Below are 25,971 nucleotides of genomic sequence, written 5' to 3'. Positions count from 1 at the left end.
ATGGCCAAAAGGAAAAAAAAAACAAAACAACAAACTACATATGAAACCTTTCTTGGAAGTTTACTTACTTTCTCTCTCTCTCTTTTTAAACCCAGGCTAAATCAGAACTTAATCTCTCTGAACCTCAGCTTCCTCCTAGTGTGAAAGTGCCTAGCATGATACATGCACTTTGTACTTCATCAGTATGCTTATTGGTCCTGAAAACAGGAAGGACTGCTCAGTTAAAGTAAGCAGTCAGTAAAGTAGCTCTGGAGTCCTCTAGATTTGAGCAGTTCTTCTCTGTAGTGATTTCAACTTAACATGGTCACTCTATTTATTAAGTGAATTATTTTTGGCTAGACAGCTCGGGGTGAGGGTGATGCAGAAGAGATGGGAGGGCTGAGCGACTGAACCAGAAGGCAGAGGTCCCCATCTCAGAGTGTCATCTCTGTATATTTTATCTTCCTCACTTTGGATCTTTTTGTCTTCTGCCCCTTGCCTTCACAGGTGGCACTATTGGTAAAGAACGAACCTGCCAGTGCAGGAGACAAAAGAGATTTAGCTCTATCCCTGGGTTGGGGAAGATCGCCTGGAGAAGGGCATGGCAACCCACTCCAGTATTCTTGCCAGGGAAATCCCATGGATAGAGGAGCTGGGTGGGCTACAGTCTACAGGTTCACAAAGAGTCTGATACAACTGAAGTGACTTAGCCTGCGCACACATCTGCCCCATAGCCCACAGCTGCTAATAACCCCCTTAACCCAGCGCGGTCACTTGTCTATAGGCCACAGGTCACTTGTCTATATGGAAAGAATGTGATTGGCAGATCCACTTGCGTTGAAATGTGGGTGGTAAGCTTGAGGGCGAGGCTGGCATAACAGATTTAACTAACACCTTACGAGATGGGACCAGGTGTCATCCAGTCTGTTAAGGAATTTCTCACAACATGTAGGCAGACAGAGTACAGGAGCATGTGTCAAATTTTTAAAGTTCTATTTGCAGATATATTTTGGTAAGAAGAGTTTCTTCTGGACATTCATGGGTGAATTGCTGATTGTATCTGTGACATCCCTGTGCTAACTGAACAGAAATGTCACCAGGGAGAGTTGTGTTATTGTTGCAAATAAATTGTCTTTGTGTGTAATAAAACAGATATGCATTGTACTTGGATTGTAACTATGTATGAGTTGGGAGAACTAATATGAACGTTTAGTTCAATACCAGTTGTGATTATTAACTTTTATTGTCTCTAGACTGCAGTCTTGCAAACATTTGGGATAGATTTTACTTCCCATTTTATTCTCATTCTCTTCCTATTTGTATCTCCTTCTTCATAGCTCTATTCCTCCCTTTAGATTCTCAGTTCAAGGAGGAAAAAACATTTTTTTTTTTGGCCATTTCACACAGCATATGGGGTCTTAGTTCCCAGACCAGGGAATGAACTGGTGTCCTCTGTATTAGAAGGTAGATTAAAAAAAAATAGTTTAAGTAATTTACTTATTTTTGATTATGTTGTGTCTTTGTGCTATGCAGGCTTTTCTCTAGTTGCAGCAAGTAGGGGCTATGCCTTAGTTGTGGTGTGTGGGCTTCTTTCTCATGGTGGTGGCTTCTCTTGTTGCAGAGCACAGGTTCTAGGTGTGCGGGCTCAGTAGTTGCGGCTCCCTGACTGTAGAGGACCAGCTCCATGGTTGTGTGCACAGGTTTAGTTGCTCTGAGGCCTGTAGGATCAAATCAGTGTCTCTTGCATTGGCAGGCAGGTTCTTTATCACTGAGCCACGAGGGAAGCTCCCTCCCTTCTCCCCCAACCACCATGGTGGAAGGTGGGTTTTTAGCCACTGGACCCCCAGGGAAGTCCCAAACTACACTTTTTAATATGCGAATAGAAAGTCAGAAGCAAATGACAAGAGAAAAAACAAGGACAGATAACCACAAATGAGGCAGTAATGTTGTTTTAATTAGAGTCCTGCCTGGGAAATTTGGCACCATAGGTATGTATAAACTGTAGGCAGGCTATGTACATATTTTCCAATCACCAAATACAGTTATCAGAATTAACAGTTTCACAGCCTCCCTGGACCCTTGATTCCAATGCCCTACATTTAGCAATACATTGCACTGAAGAGAGAACTTGAAATCTTCCAGCTCTTTATTCATTGTCTGAAATACTTTGTATAAAAATGAAGTTAGGGATTTCCTTGGTGGTCTAGTGGCTAAGACTCAGCATTCCCAATGCAAGGGGTCCAGGTTCGATCCCTGTTCAGGGAACTAGAGCCCACATGCCACAACCAAAGATCTTGAGTGCCACAACTAAGACTTGGAGCAGCCAAATAAATAAATAAATATTAAAAATGAAATTAAATGTTTTGTTTAGGAAAGAAATGAGACACAGTCAAAGAAAACTAGACCAACTTAACCCACTCCAGTATTCATGCCTGGAGAATTCCATGGACAGTGGAGGGTGGCAGACTACAGTCCATGGGGTCACAAAGAGTCAGACATGACTGAGTGACTAACACTTTCACTTTCAAGGACTATAGGGAAGGTATACTTTTCCCCTATAAACCACTGACCACTGTTGTTCAGACAGGGCTGATTACTAGAGCCCTGGAGCTGGAGTCGTGGATGGGAAGAAAGCCTTTAAAAATAATTTGAGAGGTAATGGCATGAAAGCATAAGGCATATAGGAGTGTTTTATATCCCTAAGGATTTTATAGTCCAATTAAGAGATGAAGCAATAGCCAACATACTTTTTTCTTTTCATATGACTTCCCTGATAGCTCAGATGGTAAAGCATCTGCCTACCATGCAGGAGACCCAGGTCCGAGCCCTGGGTTGGGAAGATCCTCTGGAGAAGGAAATGGCAACCCACTCCAGTACTCTTGCCTGGAAAATCCCATGTACGGAGGAGTGTGGTGGGCTACAGTCCACGGGTCACAAAGAGTTCGACACGACTGAGTGACTTCGCTTTACTTAGTGAGATATAGTTGAAGGAGACAGAGTTTGGTCACAGATTTAGAACATTCTTCTAATAGTCAGATGGGTTAGAATTGGACCCACAGGAAGGGTCATCCCAGGAGGTTTGGCATCCAGCTGTAACTCTTCCTAGCTTGACACAGAATGGGCAAGCAAAGTCAGGTGATAACTGAATATTGTTTAGTTCCTGAGTTGTGTCCCACTCTTTGTGGCCCCATGGACTGTAGCCCATTAGGCTCCTCTGTCCATTGGATTCTCCAGGTGCAAATACTGGAATGTGTTGCCATTTCTTTCTTCAGGGGAGCTTCCAGATCCTGGGATTGAACCTGCATCTCTTGCACTGGCAAGCAGATTCTTTACCACTGAACCACTAAGGAATTTATATATTAGTATTCAGAGAGAATTGCAGAGACAAAAATGATGTAGAGAGAAATACTATTGTTACAAGTGAATTAAGAATTTTGTGATCTGAGTGCTTTGGTAGGCTTTGTGTGGTAAAGTTTCCTGTAGGCTTTCATGGATGTATGAGTATTATAGGTGTGCATTCCTTAAAAATTATATACATTTATTTGGTATATTATAGATATCTCTGGCCAAAGTGTAATCATTGGAAAGAGCTTACTGTACAAACATCTGGAAAGCAATTTATTTATTCATTTAAAAAATATTTGTTGTTTATTTGACTTCACCAGGTCTTAGTTGTGGCACATGGACCTTTTAGTTGTGGCAAGAAACTTAGTTGTGGCATATGGGATCTAGTTCTCTGACCAGGGATCAAACCTGCACCCTGCATTGGAAGGTGAAGTCTTTAGTCCCTGTTGGTAGGAATTTAGAGCTGTGATTCTTTGGATATCCTCTCTAGTCCCACTGATTCATTGCAACCTAAGAAATTTAAACCAACACAAGACAGTCAAAAAAAAAAAAGAAAAAAGAAAGAAACTGGGTTCTGACCTTGAGAGCCACAGAAAGTGGTGCTCTATAGTCTCCATAATTATCCAGATATGAGAAAGATCAGTAGTGGGCTGCTATTATCTTATATATGGCATGTCTGGCCAGCCTCTAGGAGGCATGTACTGTCCAACCTGTTCTAGAACTGATTTTCTCAGAGACAGAACTTTCAGTGGTATCTCCCAATCAAACACAGATTCTAATTATCCTCTCAAGGCCATGGAACTGTAAATGCTATCAATGCAAATGAGACTGGTACACTGAAAATTCCAAAATATCAATGAAGGAAATGAAGCAAGAACAGAATAAATGGAAAGACATCCAATAGGAAGTAGGAAGACTTAATATTGTTTTAAGACAACAATTTTCCCAAGTTGGTATATGCAGTCAATGTAGTCTCTGCCACAATTCCAGATTTTTTTTTTTAGGGATGGTGAGGTTGATTCTAAATTTCATTTAAAAAGGAACACAAGGGATTGAAAGTATCCAAAACAATCTTCAAAAAGAGAACACTGTAGGACTCAGAGTTAATAATTTGAATTCTTTTGAGGGGGGCCACACTGAGCAGCTTATAGGATCTTAGTTCCTCGACTAGGGATTGAATCCAGACCCTTGGCAATGAAAGTGCTGAGTCCTAACTACTGGACCACCAGGGAATCCCTGCAACTTAATTATTTTAAAACATACTGCAAAGCTTCAGTGAAGACCATGCGATGTTGGCATAAGGAGAATCTGGAGTTCAGACCCTGTAACCCCTGTTTTCTGGCCTCCAGCCTCAGGTTGAATTACGGCCTCAGATTTCCTGGTTTTCAACTTACAGGCAGCAGACTGTAGGACTTCTCAGCCTCCATAGCCTTGTGAGCCAATTCCTATTTTAATTTCCTCTAATATATATACATATACATATGTATATATATATATATATATATATATCTTTCTCTATATATCCTATTGGACTTCCCTGATGGCTCAGTGGTAAAATATCTGCCTGCCAATGAAGGAGAGATAGGTTCAATCCCTGGGTCAGGATGATCCTCTGGAGAAGGAAATGGCAACCCACTCCAGTATTCTTGCCTGGGAAATTCCCATGGACAGAGGAGCCTGGCGGGCTACAGTCCATGGGGTCTCAAAGAGTCGGACATGACTTAGCAACTAAACAACAACAGAATATAGGTTTATCTCCTTGCTCCAGTGTCCAATTTCGTCTGATTGCTACCTGTTATTAAGCTGTGTCTTTAAACTCTGTGCTGTGTGTGCTGGACTAAGTCACTCAGTTGTGTCCAACTCCTTGTGACCCCATCGACTATAGCCTGCCAGGCTCCTCTGTCCAAGGGATTCTCCAGGCATGAATACTGGAGTGGGTTGCCATGCCCTCCTGCAGGAGATCTTCCTGACCCAGAGACTGATCCCACATCTCTTGCGTCTGTCTTCCGCACTGGCAGATAGATTCTTTACCACTAATGTCACCTGGGAAGCCCTTAAACTGTCTAAGGGCTGATCAAATAAAACTAGTGGTGAGAACCTTGCTCTGGAAATGAAATAGAAAGTCATGTTGCATCCAAAGGTGAATGCTCTGTATAAGTGTGATGTCTAAGTGAAAGGGTATGAGCATGGACTTGGGTCTTTGGACACAGGTGTGCGTGGCTATGTGTTGTCATTGGGGGTTTCCACCCTGAGCAACTCCACTTGGGGACACACACACAGAACTTTATGTTTTGTGCTCAAGTATGTGTCAGTGGGTGTGTAGTTTGGTTTCTGGGCAGAGCTCATTAGCTGGAGCTGGCTGTCACCTGCCCCTTTCTTCCTCCTGTGTCTGGTAAGAGAGGTACTCACAGAACTGACTTCCCAGAGTCAAACTTGTTTAACTGGCTGCTCCCTGAATAAAAATAATTACCTCTGATAATGCACCAAAAAGGAAGTAAGTAGAAAGGGAAATAAGAATCAGAATGACATTTTCAAATTATGGTTGTCTTGGCTGAGCTAATATTTTATTTTTAGGAACTTGTTCTCTCCACCCTCTCTAGGCTTGCTGTTTCTTGCAGAGTGTTTTCCCTTTTGTGTGATCTTGTGGAATTGTGGGAACTCTCACCTTACCTTTTTGCCTCACAAACTAGATCAGAGGGACTTTGCTATCTTACAATTTGTTATCTTCATAGATCCCTTGCTATTTGCAAACCCACAGATAAGACTTTCCTTTTCTGTCTAAGATGTTTCTCCTGCCTACTCCTCTGTTGACTTAGGCTTCTGTCAACCAGTCACTCACCTGCCTGTCTTCTGAGTTGTAAGGAAATTGTTGAATTTTCATTCCCTCAGACAAACTCATGGAGCTCCAGAAAGAGTGAAAAGAAGATTCAACTGGCTGGGAGGTTTCTTTGCATACGTGTTTCCAGAATTGAGACACTCTGCCTCAATAAGGTATTAGTGGTCCCCCCCCCCAGTTTTATTTGTTTATTTATTTATTTACTTTACAATATTGTATTGGTTTTGCCATACATTGACATGAATCCGCCATGGGTGTACATGTGTTCCCCATCCTGAACCCCACTCCCACCTCCCTCCCCATCCCATCCCTCTGGGTCATCCCAGTACACCAGGCTCAACCCCTTGCATTCCTATACACTAACAAATAGAAAACAAAGAGAAATTAAGGAAACAATTCCAATTCACCATTGCAACAAAAAGAATAAAATACTTTGGAATAAATCTACCTAAAGAAACAAAAGACCTATATATAGAAAACTATAAAACACTGGTGAAAGAAATCAAAGAGGAAACAAATAGATGGAGAAATATACCATGTTCATGGATTGGAAGAATCAATATAGTGAAAATGAGTATACTACCCAAAGCAATCTATAGATTCAATGCAATCCCTTAAACTACCAACAGTATTTTTCAGAGAACTAGAACAAATAATTTCACAATTTGTATGGAAATACAAAAAACCTTGAATAGCCAAAGCAATCTTGAGAAAGAAGAATGGAACTAGAGGAAGCAACCTACTTGACTTCAGTCTCTACTACAAAGCCACAGTCATCAAGACAGTATGGTACTGGCACAAAGACAGAAATATACATCAATGGAACAAAATAGAAAGCCCAGAGATAAATCCACACACCTATGGACACCTTGTCTTTGACAAAGGAGGCAAGAATATACAATGGAAAAAAGACAATCTCTTTAACAAGTGGTACTGGGGAAACTGGTCATCCATTTGTAAAAGAATGAAACTACATCACTTTCTAACACCATACACAAAAGTAAACTCAAATGGATTAAAGATATAAATGTAAGACCAGAAACTATAAAACCCCTAGAAGAAAACATAGGCAAAACACTCACTGACATAAACCACAGCAAGATCCTCTATGACCCACCTCCCAAAATATTGGAAATAAAAGCAAAAATAAATGAATGGGACCTAATTAAAATTAAAAGCTTCTACACAACGAAGGAAACTACAAGCACGGTGAAAAGACAGCCTTCGGAATGGGAGAAAATAATAGCAAATGAAGCAATAGACAAAGGATTAATCTCAAAAATATACAAGCAACTCCTACAACTCAATTCCAGAAAAATAAATGACCCAATCAAAAAGTGGGCCAAAGAACTAAACAGACATTTCTCCAAAGAAGACATACAGATGGCTAACAAACACATGAAAAGATGCTCAACATCACTCATTATCAGAGAAATGCAAATCAAAACCACAATGAGATACCATTTCACGCCAGTCAGAATGGCTGCTATCCAAAAGTCTACAAGCAATAAATGCTGGAGAGGGTGTGGAGAAAAGGGAAGCAACCTAGATGTCCATCAGCAGATGAATGGATAAGAAAGCTGTGGTACATATACACAATGGAATATTACTCAGCCGTTAAAAAGAATACATTTGAATCAGTTCTAATCAGGTGAATGAAACTGGAGCCTTTTATACAGAGTGAAATAAGCCAGAAAGAAAAACACCAATATAGTATACTAATGCGTATATATGGAATTTAGAAAGATGGTAACGATAACCCTGTATGTGAGAAAGCAAAAGAGACACAGATGTATAGAACAGTCTTTTGGACTCTGTGGGAGAGGATGAGGGCGGGATGATATGGGAGAATGGCATTGAAACATGTAAATTATCGTATGTGAAACGAATCACCAGTCCAGGTTGGATGCATGATACAGGGTTATTAGTATCAATAATAGGGATTCCTAGGTGGCGCTAGAGATAAAGAACCCGCCTGCCAATGCAGGAGATGTAAGGAGATGTGAGTTAGATCCCTGGGCCAGGAAGATCCCCTGGAGGAGGGTGGGGCAACGCACTCCGGTATTCTTGCCTGGAGAATGCCATGGACAGAGGAGAGCCAGGAGGGCTTCAATCCATAGGGTCACACAGAGTCAGACACGATTGAAGTGAATTAGCACACATGCAAGCAGTATCAATAATAAAGCAAAACATATGATGTAACAGAATGGAGCATAAAATGACTAATGTCATACTGTATAATATAGTATTTATCATATAAGCTACAATTCTGATTTTCTAAATTTTACCTTGTAATTAAATCTTTACAGAACTAGATCATCTGTTTAGAGTTAACCTAGGCAGTGGGAAATCACCATATTTGTTTCAGACCAATCAGAATTAAAGAAGTTGGCTTTGCTGGCCACAGAATCAGGTTAACCAAGGGCAAAATTAAGTTTTTACATGTATGCAAGAGTGGTAACCACCAGTTCTCTTCAGAAAGAAAAGACTGGATTTTTGGAACTGTGTGCTGATAATATGGAATTATTATGGAGGAGGGCATAGCAACCCACTCCAGTATTCTTGCTTGGAGAATCTCCATGAACAGAGGAGCCTGGCAGGCTACAATCCATGGGGTTGCAAAGAGTTGGACATGACTGAGTGACTAAACACAGCATATGCTGATTGTGTAGAGTACAAACATATAAAGAATCTCTGGCCACATTAACAAGAAACTTGTAACCGTAGTCTCCTTGAAGGAGAATTGGGAACTGGATAGACAGAGAAGGGTGGGGTGGAAAAAAGATTTTCATAGTATACCATTTTGTAGTTTTCTTTTTGAATCATATGAATATATTTCCTTTTTGTTTAAAAAAAGAGAAGACAGCTTAGCACTGACACTTTCTTTAACCCATAAGTTAAAGAAAGTTAAAGAACCCATAAGTTAAAGAACCCATAAGTTCTTTAACCCATAACTGGTAAGAATGAGGGTCTATGTCTATCTTTATATGAAGAACAGAGGAAGCTTCAGGAGCTGCAAAACTAAATAGTTTTATTGATAGCTGCTATCTGCTCATTAGTAGTGAGAATGCAGTGTAGGGGTATGTTAGAGAAGGAAAGCAAATGTATAACTCATCTCTCTTGAAATCCACCAACTATTTGTTCATGGTCTGAATTAGGTTTGTATAAAAATGAAATTAAGTGTTTTGTTTAAAAAATTAGGAGATACACAGAAAAAGAAAATTAGACCTGCTTAAGGACTGCTAGGGAGATAAATCTTTCCCACATCTGTTCCCATGGACCGCAGTTTTACATTTGTGAACTTGACCATCAGAGTAGGAGTCTAGGGCAGGAGGGAGCCTTTAAAATAATTTGAGAAACAACAGCATGAAAGGATCAGACCAGATCAGGGCTAGATAAGCTGTATAAAAGGAAAATGGCAGGAAGAAACAATTTCTTCCTGCTTGAACATCACATAGATAGATGAATTGGTGGCTCAGAGTTCCAGGTAGCCAGATACTTAATAACCAGTGATCTGGAGAGGTGTTTTAAAGTTCTGTGTGCTCCATTTTATTTTTTTCAGAACAACTCAGGCCTTGGGAGTCATTCTCAGCGGTGCTCTGTGCATCCTCAAGGGGTCAAGCGCTGGAGTGGACCACTGCATTGTGATGGGAAATGAGAGGGGCGTGATGCGGATGCTGTTGGAATGCAGTCTCAGTGACAAGTTGTGTAGTAAGTACAGATGATACAGAAATCCATCCTCTGATTTTTGATGGAGATTAAGATCTAAAAAGGGCTTCAGATCAGGGCTTCCTAGGTGGCAGCTGAGGTAAACAATCCACCTGCCAAGGCAGGAGACATAAGAGACATGGGTTTGATCCCTGGGTTGGGAAGATTCCCTCGAGAAGGGCATGACAACCCACTCCAGTATTCTTGCCTGGAGAATACCATGGACAGAGGAGCCTGGTGGGCTACAGTCCATAGGGTCACACAGAGTCGGACACAACTAAAGTGACTTAGCATGCATGCACAAGATCTGAAGAGATTCTGGAAGAAAGATCATTTGATTTCTAATAAAATGAAGAGAGTGGTGAGAAAGGAATTGGCGCTAAGGATCATTGTCTCTGAAGGAGGTGGGCAGGGTGGGGGAGAGTGGCTATCAGAGATAAAGATGTGCTGTCTTTTCATCTCAGCAGGAAAAATGAGAGAGGAGGCACAGGATATACTTGCTGGGCTGAGAAACAGGGGCATAGGGATTCAGATCAGGGAGCTGATCTCAGTTGTGGTAGAGGGATCAGAAGGAAGAGATAATCATGTCACATACAGTGAGCTGAAGACTCATGGGGAGGGGGAGTCCGGTTAGGCTGCTTCTTCAATCTTTTCTTGCTTGATCTCCTACCTAGTTATCCAGGAACAGCAGTATGAAATCATCATCATCCCTACCTTCCTGGTTGGTACCTTCCTCATCCTCCTCGGCGTCATCCTGTGGCTTTTTATCAGAGGACAGAGAGCCCAACAGCAGTCTCCAGGACCTCGAGGTAAGATTCAAACAGGCTGGGCAGTGACTTGGGAAAGATGGAGATGGTAGGAAAGAAGACCCAAGCTTCAGTGAGCTCAAATCTCAAGGACTCTGATGAGATAGAGGGTATGGGTCCCCTCCTGTGGAGTTGAAAGGAGCAGGCAAGCCTTTCTTAGGGATGTCATGAATTGAAATTCAATATTCAATATATGAATTTCATATACTCATATAACAAGAAATTTCATAACTTCTTGTTAGCTGAAAGAAGAGAAGGTGAGAGAGGCCTCATGTAACCTCTTTTTGTCTTCTTTGTCCTACTGTACCATCAAATCTTTGGCCATGTGAGTGTCTAAGGACTGGGGAGGAAGCCTGGGGATAAAGCCAAAGGCTTTGTAATGAGCTTTGAAGGATGACATTTTACTCTATAATACATTCCACCCCTACTTTGTGCTTATGGAATTTCTGATGTAAAGGAGTAGCCTTAATAATAGTCTTTTCTTTTTAAATGATTTTTAAAAATTTATTTATTTATGGTTGTGCTGTTCTTCATTGCTGCTCCTAGGCTTTCTCTAGTTTTGGCCAGCAAGGATTACTCTTCATTGTGGTGCACAGACTTACTCTGTGGCTTCTCTTGTTGTGGAACATGGGCTGTAGGGCACTCAGGCTCAGAAGTTGTGGCACATGGGCTTAGTTGCCCTGTGACATATGGAATCTTCCTGGATCAGGGATTGAACCCATATCCCCTCCATTCGTAGGCAAATTCTTAAACACTGGACCACCAGGGAAGTCCCATAATAGTCTCTGAAGCACTAGGTAGGAGATGATAACATGCTATTCTGGAGTATCACTGAGCATATGATGAAAGAGAGTCAGCTTGAATGGAAAACTTAGAGAAAAAAGAAGGTAAAAATTTCCTGACAGGGATATGAATCTCTAGAGTGGTGGATCCCTTCTCCTTCTCTAAATTGTATCCTAATTTTCTTATTTGTTGTTGTTGTTGTTGAGTCACTAAGTCATGTCCAACTTTTTGTGACCCCATGGACTGCAGCATGCCAGGCTTCCTTGTCCTCTACTATCTCCCCAAGTCTGCTCAAGTTTATGTCCATTAAGTTGGTGATGCTACCTAACCATTTCATCCTCTGTCAACCCCTTCTCTTTTTGCATTCAATCTTTCCCAGCATCAGGGTCTTTTCCAATGAGTTGGCTGTTCACATCAGGTGGCCAAAGAATTGGAGCTTCAGCTTCAGCAACAGTCCTTCCAAAGAATATTCAGGATTGATTTCTTTAGGATTAATTGGTTTGATCTCCTTGCTGTCCAAGGGACTCTCAAGAGTCTTCTCCAGCACCACAGTTAAAATATATAGCATATGTAAAACAAAAGTCCTGAAATTCCCTCACAATTTCCTCTTCATAGTCTTCCCTGTCATAATAAATGGCAAGCCAAGCTCGCTATGTGTTCAATCTAAAATGAAGTCTTAAAAAAAAAAAATCAATAAAATGAAGTCTAAATGAAATCTGAAGGTGTCCTTGCCTCCTCTTTCTCTCACATTCTGTATCCAATCTATTAGCAAATCATGTTTAACTGTACCTTCAAAATAGACTCAAGTCACCCTCACCTCTCAGAGAAAATTGTAATACACCATTACCTAGTCTCCCTGCTTCTGCCTGTATCCTTTTATGGTCTGTTCTCCTCAGAGCAGTGGAATGATTCTTTTAAGGCCTAAGTGAGCCCTGTTAATTCTCTGCATGAAACCTCCAGTAGCTTCTTATCTTAGAATGAAAAATAGATTAAATTCTTTCAGTGGCCTTACATGATCAGAGTCCTCTCTGGCCTCACCTCCTGTAACCCTCTTATTGTCTCACTTGGTTCCAGGCTCACTGATTTCAATGTTGTTGTTTAGTCACTAACTCATGTCCAACTCTTTGCGACTCCATGGATTGTAGCCCATCAGGCTCCTCTGTCTATGGGATTTTCCAGGCAAGAATACTGGAGTGGGTTGCCATTTCCTTCTCTAGGGGATCTTCCCCACCCAGGAATCTAACCCAGGTCTCCTGCATTGCAGGCAGATTCTTTACCAACTGAGCTATGAGGGAAGCCCATAACCACTAGACTGCCAGGGAAATCTAAGACCTTCTTGATTGAGACTCTGGGAAATGTGGAATAATTTGATTTTGGGGACAACTTGAGGGAAGAAGAATAACTTTAGCTTAGAGTTGAGTACTTATCCATACCTCTGTTTCACCCTTGAAAGTCACTTTATTGACTCAAATGATAATTCCCCTGGCAGTTACCACCACCTTTAGGTGTCTGTGGTTTGAAGACCTATTCAGTAGCTTTTTGAATTGTCTCTAGACTCTACTCATACTGAACTGGAATTCTGAGAAAGACTGAACAGAAATGTCTTTACCAATTTTCAGAGGTCCATCTTGAGTTGCCTTAGAAGTAATGGGATTATGACATATATTCTACAAGGTTTGTCTTGATCCTGGTTCATAGAGAAGCACCTGAAGCTACCTCACCTTGACCCAAGAGATAAAATTGCTGAAGGGACTTCTTGGTGGTTTGTTTGTGGTTCTGATTTCCTGGAGTCCCTGGGACCAGGAAAAAACTGGTTGGTGTGACCTCTTTGCTTTAGGTGCTGCCCATGTACCTTTATCTGGGAACCTAAGCCAGGAAGCAGCAGGACCTGGGGAAACTGTGTTTGTACCACTTGAGGAGACCTCGGTGGAAAGCCTTCTGCGAACTTCTGCACACGCCCTGGCTAAGCTGCAGGTGCCCCGGGAGCAACTCTCTGAAGTTCTGGAGCAAATCCACAGTGGTAGCTATGGGGCCATCTATCGCACCACGATGCACACTGGGAACCCTGCGAAGCCCAAGAGTGTGGTCCTCAAGAGTTTAAAAGGTAAAAGGAGGGGTATTGGACTTCTTTGCCTCTTTTAACAGTTTTACTGTGAACCCTCAACGGAGAATGCTAACAGGATTTTCAGACATTGGGATGTTAATCAGGAGATAGTTGTGACCACAGTTGGCCCACAATAAGAAGGGAATAGAAAGTAAAAATTCAAGAACAGAAAAGTTCTTCTTTGGATCTTTCCCTAGCTCAACCTTGCCTATTAAGGATGTTAAAACTAACTTTGTGCCTATTGGATATTTCTTGGATGAGTATTTTGAGGCTGTTTCTTCATTTTTCTTGACTATTTGATTTCTTTTCCAGATACTTCATTTTCTTTTGGACTGATACTCATGATGTGGACCACTAATGATGGATACATAAAACAGAACAAAGATAGGATTAGCAAGAATCATAATCAAAAGGTCTAGAAGTGATAATATTTTAATGTGTGATACTATTTTTTTTATCATTGCTATTTTTATTGAATGTAATTAAAAGCAGAAGGGACAATAAACAGTTTCTCCAGCAAACAAAAGAAAACAAGCAAACAGAACAGAAGCAAAGTGCTTTAAGAAAGCAATGGAATACAGATCTTTTCTTGGTTTAGAACATTGGGTTTGGGAGATTGTCACCTCAGCTTAATCTGTGTAATAATCACACATATTTGTAACCTGAACACCATCCTGGATTCCTTATTCTTCAAATCTATAGAGCTCTGGCGGAAAGTCATTCTTTAGGCATCAAATGAGAATCATGAAATTTGAACCTATATACATATCAACCGTTAGTTTTCTATTCCTTCAACAAAATATTAATATCTATGTTATAGCCAGGGGCTTCCACGTAACTCAGCAATAAAGAATCTGTCTGCAATGCAGGAGAAACAGGTTCAATCCCTAGGTCAGAAAAATCCCCTGGAGAAGGAAATGGCAACCCATTCCAGTATTCTTGCCTGCAGAATCCCATAGACAGAGGAGCCTGGTGGGCTACAGTCCATGAGGTCCCAAAAGAGTCAGATATAACTTAGTGACTAAACAACAAGAAAACAGTATGTGTGATAATATTTTAATGTAAACAGAACAGTTTTCTATTAGGCAGAGGAAAGTCTAACTAGTTCTGAAGAACTGTGGTTCTATGTTACCTTTGATAAAAGAACAGTGACATCGAAGATCATCTAATTGTTCCCCTTTCTGTTTACTTTTGGTCTGTGCTCATTCCCCTTTGGGATCTTGAAATCTATTATCTGAGGTTGCTTCCTGCCTCATACTCCCCACTTTATTGGTGACACTGCTCATTCCACATGGTTCTTCTGTCCCCCGCAGAACCAACTGGGCTCCAAGAGGTGCAGGATTTCTTAGGGCGAATCCAATTCTATCAGTACTTGGGGAAGCACAAGAACCTGGTACATCTGGAAGGCTGCTGCACAGACAGGCTGCCGCTCTACATGGTATTGGAGGATGTGGCCCAGGGAGACCTGCTCAGCTTTCTCTGGACCTGTCGCCGGGTGAGCGGTGGGGCAGAGGTGTTAGGAAGAAAGGCTTGACCTGGTTGATTAGCTGTGCACATACCAATTAGCCTGACAAATTCTGTTCTTCCTTCATCCTGCTATTCACCTACATTCTTTACTATTTTCCTGGTCCAGTAAATCATGGCACTTCTCTGCATACCTGGGAATCTCTCATACCATCTCTCCTTGAATCTTTTAGCTTTTGTACTTTTTTTAGTTTTTAAATTTTTATGTATTTATTTTTGGCTGTGCCACGTGGTTAGTGGGATCTAACTTCCCCGACAAGGGATCAAACCCAGGCCCTTTGCAGTAAAAGTGTGGGTTCCTAACCACTGGACTGCCAAGGGAATTCCCAAGTCCTTATATTTTTGTGTCTTTGCCCTCGCTTCAGTAACTGCATTTAAGAATATTTCTTTCCCTATTTTTTCCTTTAGATCTGTTCATGTCATTTTGATGCAATGCCTTTTTCTTTATCTCTTTAGGATGTGATGACCATGGATGGTCTTCCCTATGACCTCACAGAGAAACAAATATATCACATTGGGAAGCAGGTCCTTTTGGCTTTGGTAAGGCTTGGAGAAGTGACAACAGATGGCAGTGATCTTTTTTGTTAACCTGGTATTTAATGTCATGTTTCTCATATTATGTTCTCAAATGGGGTATATATTATAAATGAAATTGGATGGAAGTTAGGGGGCAGAAACTCAAGCATCAATAAATAGTTTTCAATTCTCTCTTTATGAAATTATTTAGATAATATAATTCAGGATTGGTAATTCTAGGTAGAAAGTGGTCAATTTAGGGTTTCTAGAAGAAACAGGAAGGGTTTTATTTCTTTTATTGTTCATTAAAAAATAATTTTTTTTTGACCACACCATGAGGTATGTGGGATCTTAGTTCCCTGACCAGGGATCAAACCCATGCCCTGGGAAGCACAGAATCTTAACTACTGGACCACCAGGGAAGTCCCAAGAAGGGTTTTAAAAGTTTTTTCAGTCTTAAAGGTAAAAGCACCAGGGCCAAGAGCTATATGTCCACATGTTGTTCACTCAGTCGTGTCCGATTGTTTGCAGCTGTATGGACTGTGGCCGGCCAGGCTCCTCTGTCTTCCACTGTCTCCCAGAGTTTGCTCAAATTCATGTCTATTGAGTCGGTGATGCTATCTAGTCACCTCATTCTTTGCTGCCCCCTTCTCATACTTCTCTGTTACCAGATGTAAAAGAGGAAAAGATAAGATAAGCTAGTAGAAGATTTGGGAAGAGAAAACAAATGGGTGAAAGTCTACAGAGCCAGGAGGATGTTTATAATTTATACCTGAAGAACAAGAAATACTAGCTCAGAATGTGTTAGGTAGGAGACTTGCTGTAATGCTGAATGTGACAAGAATTGCATATACTTGAAAAAGAACAAAGAACAAGTGGAAGAGGAGGAATAAGAAAGGGGTGAAAATGAGATCATTTCTTTATTTTAAACTAACCTAAATAGGGACTTCCCTAGTGGTCCGGTGGTTGACTCTGCACTTCTAATACAAGGGACAAGAGTTTGATCCCTGACCAGGGAACTAGGATCCCACGTGTCTTGTCAATGTCATCCAGTTGTGGTGGTTCTCAAACACGTTCTTGGCTGTGCTGGAATAATTTTGATACTTCTTAAAAATATGGATTACCAGGCTCCTCTCCCTAGATTTTGGTTAAGTAAACCCGGAGTTAAAACCTTGTGAGTTTATAAAGCTTTCAGGTAGTTCTGATTTGTGTGCATGCTCAGTAGCTCAGTTGTGTCCGACTTTGTGACCCCTTTGTGGACTGTAGCCCTTCAGGATCCCCTGTTCATGGGATTTTTCAGTCAAGAATACTGGAGTAGGTTTTTACTTCTGGACTAAAAAGTATTAGTAGAATTTGTAGTACTTACTATGAATTAGAATACCTGGCTTTGGTCACTTAATGTGGCCTTGTGTAATCATTTAGATTTATCAGAAAGCTACTTTCCTAACTTATCTCATCTAGTTACTTTAGGGACAAAATGAACTGATGTAAAATTGCATATAAATTTACTATCGTGACAGTTTTGCCACATATTATTATTGTTGTACAGTCACTAAGTTGTATCTGACTCTTTGTGACCCAATGGCCTGCAACATGCCAGGCTTCCCCCTCCTTCACTATCTCCCAGAGTTTGCTCAGATTCATGTCCATTGAGTTGGTGATGCTATCTAACCATCTCATCCTCTGCTGCCCTCTTCTCCTTTTGCCTTCAATCTTTACCAGCATCAGGGTCTTTTCAAATGAGTCAGCTCTTCGCATCAGGTGGCCAAAGTATTGCAGTTTCAGCTTCAACATCAGTCCTTCCAATGAACACCCAGGACTGATGTCCTTTAGGATGGACTGGTTGGATCTCCTTGCAGTCCAAGGGACTCTCAAAGAGTCTTCTCCAACACCACAGTTCAAAAGCATCAATTCTTCGGTGCTCAGCTTTCTTTATAGTCCAGTTCTCACATCCATACACGAACACTGGAAAAACCATAGCCTTGACTAGATGGACCTTTGTTGGCAGAGTAATGTCTCTGCTTTTTAATATGCTGTCTACGTTGGTCATAGCTTTCCTTCCAAGGAGTAAGCGTCTTTTAATTTCATGGCTGCAATCACCATCTGCAGTTATTTTGGAGCCCAGAAAAATAAAGTCAGCCATTGTTCTACTGTTTCCCCATCTATTTGCCATGAAATGATGGGACCAGATGCCATGATCTTAGTTTTCTGAATGTTGAGCTTTAAGCCAACTTTTTCACTCTCGTCTTTCACTTTTATCAAGAGGCTTTTTAGTTCCTCTTCACTTTCTGCCATAAGGGTGGTGTCATCTGCATATCTGAGGTAATTGATATTCCTCCTGACAATCTTGATTCCAGCTTGTGCTTCCTCCAGGCCACCATTTCAGAAAAATGTGAAATCAGGCCAGGGCCAGAGTCAGAATATGAGATTTTATTTTCCAAACCCAGTATGAATATTATTTGGCTTATTTGCTCAGTTTGCTACTCTTGGTTTGTTTGTTTAAAGCAAAGTTAGTATATTTACTAATAAATTTGTCTTCAAAAATGAAAAGGGTAGATCAATGTATCAGAAATGTATGGATCAATGTCAGACCCAGAGAATGTACAACACAAAAAGTGCACCCTTTTGTAAGCTCTGAACTCCAGTTGAAAACAGTGTACTTGTGTAGGGCTTCCCTGGTAGCTCAGCTGGTAAGCAATCTGCCTGCAATGCAGGAGACTCTGGTTCAATTCCTGAGTTGGGAAGATCCCCTGGAGGAGGGCCTGGCAACCCACTCCAGTATCCTTGCCTGGAGAATCCCATGGACAGAGGAGCCTGGAGGGCTACAGTCCATGGGATCAAAAAGAGTCGGACCCGACTGAGCGACTAAGCACATAGGGCTTCCCAAATGGTACAGTCATAAAGAATCTGCCTGCCAATGCAGAAGTTGCAAGAAGAGACTTGGGTTTGATCCCTGTATCAGGAAGATCTCCTGGAGGATGAAATGGCAAACCACTCCAGTATTCTTGCCTGGGAAATCCCATGGACAGAGGAGCCTGGTGGGCTATAGTCCATGGGGTTGCAGAGTCACAACTGAGCACATAGCCATAACAAATGTATCACAGTGGTACAAGTTGTTAATAATAGAGGAAACTGAGGGGCAGGAGGCATGAGTGCTCTGGGTTTTCCATTCAACTTTGTTTTCACCCTAAAACAGCTCATAAAAAAAATAATAAAGTTTTGATTTTTTTTAAAAGAATGAATTTCTGGTATCAGTTTGTTGATCTTAAACACAGTGCAAACATGCCTGATTCATTATAAGTATTGTGCTCCTTATGAATTAGAATATTTGGTTCTGGTCACTGCCACTTAGTACCTATATGGACGTGACATTCTTTTTTTTTTTTTTAATTAAACTTTTTATTTTGTATTGCAGCATAACTGATGAACAATGCTGTGATAGGTTCAGGTGGGCAACAAAGGGACTCAGCCATATAAATACATATTGCTGTATTTAAAATGGATAACCAACAAGGGCCTACTGTAGAGCCCAGGGAACTCTGCTCATTGTTATGTGGCAGCCTGGATGGGAGGGAGTTTGGGGGAGAATGGATATGTCATTATTGATGCAGCTTGTTCAGGGTAGAAAATGTCTTTTTGAGGATCTGCTTCACTCTACCTGGGACCCAAGCCATGACCTCAGAGAGCTGATCCATTTTGACCTCACGTTGACAGGAATTTCTCCAGGAGAAGCGTCTGTTCCATGGCGATGTGGCAGCCAGGAATATTCTAATTCAGTGTGACCTCACTGCTAAGCTCTGTGGGCTGGGCCTGGCTTATGAAGTTCTCTCCCGAGGGGCCATCTCCTCCACTCATGTTGTACCTCTCAAGTGGCTTGCCCCGGAACGGCTTCTGCTGAAACCAGCTGGCATCAAAGGAGACGTGTACGGTTTGTTCCTGCCCCGTGGAGTTCCTCCTTTCTTGACTTCAGTGCCTTCTGCCTGTGAACATGACTGGGTCTATTGTCAATTAAGTCTACACATGAAGTCTCTGCTTTGAAGTCAGACAGACTCTCAAGCAAAAATGTGTGTTATGTGGCAGAGCTCATATTTGGCAGCTGTCTGCAATCCTTTTTAGTGCCTCCTGAAGTATTCCCTCTGTGTTAGATTAGAAGCCTTAATTAAGAGAGAAAAAATGAAAAATGAATAGATTATTCACACCAGTATCTGAGGATTTGATTTGGTAGAGTTTTAAGGCAGGTCCACTGAATCAAAAGTTTAAACTAGGAGTTATTAAAATAAAAAGTAATATATGTATACACATACATATATGTATGTGCTGTGCTAAATCACTTCAGTCATACCTGACTGTGACCCCATGGACTGTAGCCTGACAGGCTCCTCTGTCCATGAAATTTTCCAGGCAAGAATACTGGAGTTGGGTAGCTTATTCCTCCTCCAAGGGGTCCTCCTGACTCAGGGGTCAAATGCTATCTCTTACATCTCCTGCATTGTCAGGCAGGTTCTTTATCACTGCACTAGAGAAGCCCATGTATACATGTATTTATATACTCAACTTATTTTAACTTAAAACATAAATGGATATTTATTTATCAGTCTTTCAGAGGAAGGCCAAGAGGATACATGTGCTATGCTAAATGAAGTTACATGTTGTATTTCTTATATAAAACAATTGTGATGCAGTTTAACTGCAGACATTTATTGTTAATTTCCCCCCAATTTTCTACAGTTGTCTCACTCACACAGTTTGACAACACTCTCTTTTTAGTGGCTTGATTTTAGAGAATGCTTTCAAAGCATTCAACCTAGTTTTCAGGAAAATAAGGCTTTTGGCATGTATATTTAATCAACCTACATAGTATTTAATTATGTAGTTATAGTTACATGTATGATTGGCATAAACAGGATTGTAAATAATTACAATTGACTTTTGGTAACCATATGACTCATCTGCTTGGAGGAGCAGGTAGGTGTAATACAAAATATCTTACCAGCCATGACTGTTAGGAGCTTCAGGGGAAATTTAGAACATCAGTTAATGTGGTGAATCAATTAAGACACTGATTTTTCATTTCATTGCTGTTTCACTGATATCTGCTTTTTAATAGAGGTCTGGAAGTAATAAACTTCCTTGGGAGATACTGCTCATTTCACAATGATGCTGTAGAATAATGAAACATATGTCTCTCAAATCACATTGTTTAGGCAACTACCTACCCCATTTATGTATAAAACTTGCTTCTGTTAATGTTTTACCTAGGTTTGGGCAATTAGATCTACTGAGGAAATAGTAGATAAATGATAAACCCTGCTTGGCCTTGAACTAAGAATAAAAGCTGGAATTTCAGCAGGAAGGAATGGAAAAGATGAAAAAGATACACAGGGGGATTTTTATATATTTAAGTGAATATGTTTGCATTTGCATAAGCACTCATATCATTTAACAAATGAGAGTAAATATCTATTAATGTGTAAATACCTATGAATGTGTAATATCTATTCATATGTAATATTTAACAAATAATAGTAAATATCTATTAATGTGAAGAAAGGAGACATAAATCAAGCTATCAAGCAAATTAGATTCTAAGGGGACTGGACAGAAATATTTTCTAATTGCATAACTATTATGCCATTATATAATAATGGCTTATTGTACCAATGGCTTATAGTACCAATCACCCTTGATTCCCATTCACTGCCATTGTCATGGGTTTCTTACTGAAGGTCTCTGGTATTTAAGTGAGCTATCTTTATGAAAGGCAGAAATAAAAATGAAGTAAACAGCTTTGTTTCTTTTACAGCTGGTCTTTTGGGATCCTGCTATACGAGATGGTGACTCTAGGTAAAGAGAATCCCCAAAGTAGTGTGCACCCCTGTAGAAATATGCAAGGATGTTTATTTGTGTGGTAGATGACATTTGTTGTGAGAAGGGGTTTCAGTACAATTGCTGAAGATCGAACTGAGCTGACACATTTTCAGAATCCAAGCTTGATTTTTGAGATAGTCTTATAAAGTCATGATTCCCTTCCTATCTGTCTCCCTCCTTCCTCTTTCTTTCCCCCAAGTCTTTACCAATTTCATGGCACATTTTAAAATCCAAAGAGTATTCCAAGGATTATCTCGTGTGTGCTCAGTTGCTCAGTCGTGTCCGACTCTTTGCAACCCCATGGGCTGTTGCCTGCCAGGTTCCTCTGTCCATGGAATTTTTCAGGCAAATTCTTGCTGGAGAGGGTTGCCATTTCCTTCTCTAGGGCATCTTCCCAATCCAGAGATCGAAACCACATCTCTTGAGTTTCCTGAAATGGAAGGTGGATTCTTTACCTCTAGCGCCACCTGGGAAGCCCCTAGGCTGATCGTGCATAAATATAAAAATGCTGTCTTTAGATTTATTAATCCATTTGACTGAGAAACTGCAGCACTTTCTCTTGTTTGAGAAACAGAGGGCAGATCTTATTTCTCCTTCGCAGCTCTGCTTTATTTTGTTACATTCCTAGAGACTTGACATTTTCCTAAATTATCAGGTCTCCCTCCCCCAATAGCTCCTTTCTCCAAAATTCTTCAAGTTATACCCTTATCTGATCACCAGGGATCAACTATATTATACTTATTAGGTTTCCTACTTTTGTAGGTGATTAGCCCAGGTGGATGGAGAATAGTGTTAGTTATAGTTTATATTCTAGAAGACCCTAAAGTTGTCTTACTCGTCTCACTCTTTTCATACCAACAGGGGCACCTCCATATCCTGAGGTCCCTCCTACCAATATCCTACAGCATCTCCAAAGAGGGCAAATCATGGAGAGACCCAGTAGTTGCACACACACCATGTAAGTGGCTTTTAAAATCTTTTTTGCTCTTAATCAGTCATGCCCTTTGTAAAGTGGCTCAGATGATCCTCAGCTGTCCTCTATGTGCTAAGGTACAATCTTAAACCAAACCTATGCAGAAAATACATCTGCTCATATATATGTGTATATGAGTCTTTACATTTGTGTGTGTGTGTGTGTGTGTATACATGCACACACACACACACATACACAATATGGAGGCAGCCACTGAATGCTATATTAGAAATTTAGATTTGCTAACATTGTTAAAGCTTAGTTCCTCTGGAATCTTTCAAAACGGACGAAATCAAATGCAGATACAACACTGTTTTAGCTATATAAATGTCAGTCTCAGAGACTACAAGCTTCAGTTCTAATATAGTTGTCATAAAATCCACAGTTACTCACTGGTTCTTATTTGATATTTAACTTTAAAAAATATTTTCCTGGTTCTAAGCATGTTGGAAGCCCATCAGAAGAAAGACAGTGAGAAGAAATTAGACAGCAGAAGGAAGATATCAAATTGCCAGCAGAAAGGGACAGTTGGTGAACTAACATAGAAGCAGAAAATTAAAAATTACACACAGAATTTCATAAACAACAAAGTACAAAGCAGGTTATTATAGACTATAAGAAAGGCTTCAATTATTTTTAAGAAGGCAGGAGATAATATATTGATATACATTTCTATTTAAATTGCTATTATTTTGTAAATTCTTCAGTACTGAAAAGGTAACTTTCCAGCACCTGAGTTTCCCACAAATACAAACAGTAATTGTATCAAGCATATTAAAAATGCTAAAAATCATAACTTTATATACTTACACACACATAGTATAGTGATACTGGCTGGGTATACTAGAATGAAATTATCGACAAATATTTCTTGTAGGCTTTATGTGTGTGTGTGTGTGTGTGTGTGTGTGGCTGTACTTGATACTGGGGATAGGCAGAGACATTTAAATGAAAAAGTACCTTATCTTGAAGCATGTAATATTTGGATAAGGAATACCTGAAAGAACATGAAAATCAACAGAAAGTGTGAAGCAATGAGTAGACTGGTTAAAAGCTCAGATTCATGTCATAGTCAAAAAAACACATATTCAGTCTTAGTCTTATATGTTACATTGTTTACTTAACTTAAAATAGGTAAAGTGATAGTCCTGCCTCAAAGTAATTGTGAGGCTGCAATGAAATAATGCATGTTGAGTTTCCCTTCCATGCCTTTTGGGCTTCCCTGATGGCTCAGTGGGTAAAGAATCTTCCTGCAATGCAGGAGACACATGAGACTCAGGTTGGGTCGTTGGGTCGAAAAGATCCCCTGGAGGAGGAAATGGCAACCCACTCTAGTATTCTTGCCTAGAAAATCCCATGGACAGAGGAGCTTGGTGGGCTACAATCTGTGGGATTGCAAAGTCAGACATGACTGAATAGTCGACTAAGCCACCATGCCTTTTACAATAAGTATGTTCTTGGTAAATGTTATCAGTATTAGTAGAGTAACATAACATCTTATACAAAATCTAATGGTACAACATTAAAGAATGTGGGAAACACAGTGTGTGCTGAGGTTATAAGGGAAGGAATTTAAAATTCCTACTTATACTATAAGGAAAGAATAACCAGGGAGAGGATATTAATGCCTTGGGCAGAGCATAAGCAAAGAAAAAACTGGGTGTTACTAACCATGTCTGGGGCATAGCTAGATGTTGTCTTAGGAGGAGGAGAGGGCTCCTGTTAAGCAAGGCCTATGTGGTAAGAAGCTGGGGAGTAGGATGCCAACTTTATAAGATAAACAGTAGGAAACTGCTGTAGGTTCTTGGGTAGGAATGAGACTTGATAGAGTGTTTGATAACAGACTGTTACACATTTTCTAGAAATTGGATTGCAACAAAGACAGATTAAAGGTGGTAAATACATCTATCTAGATTAAGGCCATTTCCTGGAGAAGCTAAATAATAAAGGGAGAAAATGACCTGGATTAATGGAAAGAACTGTCTGATTACAGTATCTGAAATTAGTATGAACCATGTTATTCCATATCTTCTTATTTTCCCCTGTTGTGATGTAGCTCATACTGGTAGATAAGTTATAGCAGTGGTCTGGAATGATGCAAGTTCATAATATGTAGGATGAAAACACTTAACTTCTGAAGGAGTTTTTGGTAATAGAAAAAACAACAAAACTGTTTTATCATACTGGTTGTGGTACAGCAGAAACCAACATGACATTGACCCCGTGGACTGTAGCCCGACAGACTCCTCTCACCATGGCATTCTTCAGGCAAGAATACTGAGTGGGTAGCCATGCCCTTCTTCAGGGGATCTTCCCGACCCAGAGATCGAATCCAGGTCTCCTGTACTGGATTCTTTACCATCTGTGCCATGCTACTGCTGCTAGGTCACTTTAGTCAGGTCCGACCCTTCGCGACCCCATGGACTGCAGCCTACCAGGCTCCTCCCTCCATGGGATTTTCCAGGCAAGGATACTGGAGTGGGGTGCCATTGTCTTCTCCATCTGTGCCATGAGGGAAGCCCATAAAGCAACTATATCCCAATTTAAAAAAAAAGGAAAAGAAAAAGAATAAGGTGATATATAGATGAAATAGAAGATTCTAGTATTATGCTGAATAAGGGAACTCATGTGAATTCACATTCATGTAAAAAAATAATTTACATTCATGTTAAAAAAAAAAAAAGATTCTTTGTTGACTGAGCCACTAGAGAAACCCATAGTATAACCATTGACTAGTATTAACTGGTATATTATTCATATGACTAGTATAACTATTCTCTACACTTATGTGTATTCAATGTTTTCCATAATAAAAGTTACAGTAGAAAAAAAACCATCAGTCATTCCTATTATAAAAAAGGTTAAGATATTAAGAGATTTAGTATTTAGGAAGGTGAGAAGGAATAGTATTCTCTGGGAAGAGTATGGGACAGGGTGATGAATAGATTACAGAATTGTAGGGTTCTTTTGTTAAGATTTTTTTTTTCCATTTATTTTTATTAGTTGGAGGCTAATTACTTTACAATATTGTAGTGGTTTTTGCCATACATTGACATGAATCATCCATGGATTTGCATGTCTTCCCCATCCCGAACCCCTCCCCCCACCTCCCTCCCCACCCGATCCCTCTGAGTCTTCCCAGTGCACCAGGCCCGAGCACTTGTCTCATGCATCCAACCTGGGCTGGTGATCTGTTTTACCCTTGATAATATACATGTTTCAATGCTGTTCTCTCGAAACATCCCACCCTCGCCTTCTCCCACAGAGTCCAAAAGTCTGTTCTGTACATCTGTGTCTCTTTTTCTACTTTGCATATAGGGTTATCATTACCATCTTTCTAAATTCCATATATATGCGTTAGTATACTGTATTGATCTTTATCTTTCTGGCTTACTTCACTCTGTATAATGGGCTCCAGTTTCATCCATCTCATTAGAACTGATTCAAATGAATTCTTTTTAATGGCTGAGTAATATTCCATGGTGTATATGTACCACAGCTTCCTTATCCATTCGTCTGCTGATGGACA

The 25,971-nt window shown here is 40.4% G+C and overlaps 1 protein-coding gene across 4 annotated transcripts in view; it reads left to right on the top strand.

Moving 5' to 3' along the window:
• The window catches only part of STYK1 (serine/threonine/tyrosine kinase 1), a 55,142-nt gene that overhangs the window by 26,931 nt on the left and 2,240 nt on the right, over positions 1-25,971 (top strand). For all 4 annotated transcript variants that reach the window (XM_061125013.1, XM_061125012.1, XM_061125014.1 and 1 more), the window contains 9 exons: positions 6,214-6,315; positions 9,723-9,871; positions 10,543-10,677; positions 13,295-13,561; positions 14,875-15,056; positions 15,542-15,625; positions 19,316-19,524; positions 21,405-21,445; positions 22,331-22,427. In XM_061125013.1, the coding sequence (XP_060980996.1) occupies positions 9,808-9,871; positions 10,543-10,677; positions 13,295-13,561; positions 14,875-15,056; positions 15,542-15,625; positions 19,316-19,524; positions 21,405-21,445; positions 22,331-22,427 (1,079 nt within the window). In that variant the 5' untranslated portion in view covers positions 6,214-6,315; positions 9,723-9,807. The remainder of the gene's footprint in view (positions 1-6,213; positions 6,316-9,722; positions 9,872-10,542; positions 10,678-13,294; positions 13,562-14,874; positions 15,057-15,541; positions 15,626-19,315; positions 19,525-21,404; positions 21,446-22,330; positions 22,428-25,971) is intronic.

The sequence above is a fragment of the Dama dama genome, chromosome 22 (genome assembly GCF_033118175.1).
Source record: "Dama dama isolate Ldn47 chromosome 22, ASM3311817v1, whole genome shotgun sequence".
Lineage (NCBI taxonomy): Eukaryota > Metazoa > Chordata > Mammalia > Artiodactyla > Cervidae > Dama > Dama dama.
The sequence above is the reverse complement of the archived record's forward strand: the minus strand, read 5'-3'. Positions and strand labels throughout refer to the sequence as shown.